Genomic DNA, 4365 nt, shown 5'->3' on the forward strand with positions numbered 1-4365 from the left:
CTCACCTGTTTATCCTTTTCATTGATTTTGATTTTATTTTTTAAATTCCTTTTTATTATGAATTTTGATTTTAACATTTTAATAATCCTAATCTCATTAATAACAACAGTAATGATATCAACAGCATTGGAAAAAAATGAAACATTCACAAAAGTTCAAGAAAAAAGGATATCAGGTCAGTGAAAGTAGGTCTACTGACTCCTCGGTCTCTAAGCACTTGTTGAGCCAGGTGTGTATAAACATATTCAGAAAAAAAAACTACAGTGATCAGTGAACAAATGGGTTAAAAGCTCGAAGTGAAAGAGAATAACAATTGCATATTTCAAATATTTCTGTTAGTCCTATTTCCTTTATATATATATACGACAAACAGGTTAAAACTAATGAAAAGAAGATACAATAGTAGTTAACTTTTATTCCACAATATGCAGGATTCTTTTTTATCTTTGCATAGTGTAACAAATTATGGCAACCATGATGTAAAATCTCTTAAAACAGATTTCCATTTAAGGGTAAAAAAATAAAGAAGATCAAGACACAAGTATCTTCTTTCTCAAAGATTCAATCATTGTGTGAAATACACAAAGTGTCTTGTCCATTTTCCACTTTTCAGCTCCAAACTAGTTTCTTTGCCTATCATACAAAGCAGATAAATTGGAAGAATTTCAGTAAAAATAAATGCAAAAAGGGAAAAAAAAAATAGAAATCTAACTACAATCATAGAGAATGTTTCTAAGTATCAGATGTATTGCTAATTTAACAAATTTCAGTAATGTGAGGGTTCTACCAAGAAAAATACCCTCTCCAACAGTCCTCAGAATAAAAAAAAAGACTTAACATTTATCAAATCTGGAGATACAAATATAATATTTACAAAAAAAAAAGAATAAAAAAAGAAAAAAAAAAGTTCACAATAGAATATCAGCTACTGAGATTGATATTCAATGTGGCTTCACACTTTCTTATAGCATTTTTTTTTTACATAAATGATGACACCTATTCCTATATCTTCTACAAATGATGGAAAAAAAAAAAAAAAAAAAAATGGTAATGAATATTCCACTTAAATTTTTTTTTTTTTTACTGGCTTTACATTACTAATATAATAAATTTCCATACTTTACTCCTACAGTGTAACTAAAAAATGCAAATTACAAGTTGCTAAAATAACTGTACAAAATTAATAATTAAAAAAAAATAAAATCAATATACTGATGCAGAGATTCTACAACTATTTAAATTAATTCTATTAAAACAGTGCTAATTTCAAACAGATCTTTATGGTATAAACAACTAAATTAAATAAACACATTACTCATTTACTCTGAACTGTATCCACCTGTTCTCTTTTTATGCAAACAGGAACAGCAATTAAAGTAAGCTATTCCTCAATCTTTGTCAATTCTTATATGAAAATTTATGTAACATATGTACATCACAAAAGACTGTAAATGAACTTAACTATCTTAACAGCAGATATATACTGCAATGTCTTTTCTGTTTTGACAAGGACTAGTTACATTTTCCGGTAAACCAACACTTTTTGAAATGCTTACGAACTGAGTGAAAAAAATCACAGAACGAGACCTATGGCAGAGTACAAAACAGACGAGAAATCAGAATAAAGTTACAGAAAGATCTTGCAAGCAACACAAATAAGATAGACCTTTCTGTAGCTGCAACCACATGACCTTCATCAGGAGATAAAATTCTCGGTAAAGGAAACTCTTAAAGGAAAGTGTTCTTTAACAAACAAAAACATTGGAAGACTACCAGGGGCCACTTTTCAAGATTCTGTAACTAGTTTCTCAAATCTTCCGGGCAAAACCGTTTAAAAAAAATGTACATAGCATCATCTGCTTTGTGATGCTATTTAACCACAAATACTTTGACTTTTTTCAGGATAAACTTCAATACTGTACAAGTACTCTAACTGCATGGCTTAATTATACTTTAGTGTGCATACATAATTTCATTGATCTCAATGTGTTTGTGCAAACATATCCATAGCTATGATAACATGAATACTGTATTAATGGATTTATTTTGAAACATGAGTTTCTTCCTCCAATTAAATTTCTATATTAACCTTGAAAAAACATGAAATTATTTTAAAGTACTTTTACACAATGTATTGATTATTAGATTATTTGCATTATGTTTTTATTTCATGAAAGAAGTATCACAAATGGCAGAAATATTTCCATCGTTATATAAAACATGGACTGAATGCCAATCTTTCTCACACAATTTTAAATTACACTAAACTGAATAGAAAAGAAGTTGCAACTTTCAAGTTTCTAAATATGATGTATAATTTCATGCACAAATACAAATATTCTCATTCTGCTTCACACAGACAATTATACATTTCCTGGTTATTTCATAACCAATATCATTAGGTACTTGCTCTATCCTTGAAACAGGAAGTAACTAGTCAGTACTTAATAACCTGCACAAACTATTCCATTAAATAATGCCAACACTGCTAAGACACTATAGGTCAGTCAGTCAAAAAAAAAAAAAAACGAAATAAGAAAAAAAAAAAAAAAGCTTTAATAGCACTGCATTTACCTTTGAACATGTCCGTAAGAAAATCTTTCATTACTCTTTCTTACGCACTTTAAGTCAGGGAATAAAAACTTTAAGAATTACCATAAAAATTAACAATGCCTCTTCTTCACTTTACAAACCGTACACAGTAAACACATTGGGAACTTCTCATTCAGGATCTTAATATTACATAATATCTAATTTAAGAGCCTTAGCTCCTCCTACTTACGGCACTAACTGCAATCACATATCAAATTGTGTATTCATAAGCTTGCAAAGTTAAAAATCTTCAAGTCTTATACTTTCAAATAGTAACAATATAATAGCAATGCATAGAAACTACATTGGTCATCACAAATAAGTGTCAAGAAACACTACAATAAGCCTAGAGGAGATGTATGTAAGCTGTCATATACATTCACAAATGCAAGAACACATGTAAAAGATTATTTTTTTAACTACTATGACAAACCTGTACATTTTGAGTTTCAGTTACAACCATTTCCAGCTTAAAGTTTGGACTGCACAGGCTACTTGATACTTTTATACATTCCAGATAAAGTCCACAGCATGTCTGGCAAGCTTGTGGCTCTCTAGATGTGGCACATATTTGGAGACGAGCATAAAGTATCGTTGTCTAAAAAGGACTTATAAAAGACAAGACAGGACAAGGCGAGGTCAGGACCTGTGTTACACTAAGGTCTGGCATACTGGGTAGTTGTAACACTTTGGTTGACAAGGGGAACCTGTGAAGTGAGTGCTGGACTGGAGAGGTCCACCACATAAGGCTGTCCTGCTTCATAAACTACAGTGGAACTACCACTAGACCCAAGACTGCTCTGCTTATGTGCAGATACAACAGGCACTTGTTGGTGTGCAGTGACTACCAGACCCTGTTGGTGTGCTGACACATGTTGATGAGCTGCAAGCACAGAGACTGGCTGGTGAGCAGTAACCACCTGCTGATGAGCACTTGCTACTTGCTGATGTGCAGTTACTGCAGGCATCTGTTGATGTGCATTAACAACTTGTTGATGAGCAGTTACTACAGGCATTTGTTGGTGTGTGGTACTTGTCTGCTGATGAGCACTAACAACTGGCAACTGAAGGTGACTGTTTGCTGCCTGCTGACGACCATTTGTAACAGGTACCTGTTGGTGTGCACTTATAACAGGTAACTGCTGATGAGCACTCAAGACTTGTTGATGAGCATTTACTGTTGCTAACTGCTGATGGGCACTCAGAGTTGGCTGATGTGCAGTCACAACAGGTAATTGTTGATGAGCAGTGATTACTGCCAACTGTTGCTGATGTCCTGAAGATACTACAGGTAATGACTGATGAGCAGGAATTATACTGATGGCTTGCTGGACACTTTCTACTTGATGCTGATCATCCTGATGGATCTGTTGACCTGATAAGTCCATTACTCCTATTTGTTGTTCTGTATGTTCTGATAAGGCATGGAGACTATGGACAGTGCCTGTTGATGACTGAAGAACTAGTGCTTGAGGATGTGTACCATCCAAACCCTCAGCCTCAGATCCAAGATTATCAAGCATTACCTGCACCATTGGGAGTTGAGTTATGTGCTCTAGTTCCACCTCAGTCTTTAGCCCTGCTCCTTCTAACTGGATAGTCTGCTCATCACTTTGTTCTCTCTCAGGCTGTATGGTATCATCTTCCTTATCTGTCTGATCACTATTTTGCTGCTTTTCTGCTTCAGCTTCAGGGGCATCATCAGTTTCTTGCTTCAACTGGGCATCAATAATAGCTTTGCTCCTGGATCGTGATACTCGGTCAGTTGGTGCA

General features: G+C 33.9%; 1 protein-coding gene across 1 annotated transcript in view; it reads right to left on the reverse strand.

Moving 5' to 3' along the window:
* Nucleotides 1–397: 397 nt before the first annotated feature.
* The window catches only part of LOC125033304, a 32673-nt gene continuing 28705 nt past the window's right edge, over nt 398–4365 (reverse strand). The window contains exon 8 of the mRNA XM_047624686.1: nt 398–4365. This exon is cut by the window's right edge and continues 990 nt beyond it. Coding sequence (XP_047480642.1) covers nt 3249–4365 — 1117 coding nt within the window. The 3' untranslated portion in view covers nt 398–3248.

This window comes from Penaeus chinensis, chromosome 16, assembly GCF_019202785.1.
Source record: "Penaeus chinensis breed Huanghai No. 1 chromosome 16, ASM1920278v2, whole genome shotgun sequence".
Lineage (NCBI taxonomy): Eukaryota > Metazoa > Arthropoda > Malacostraca > Decapoda > Penaeidae > Penaeus > Penaeus chinensis.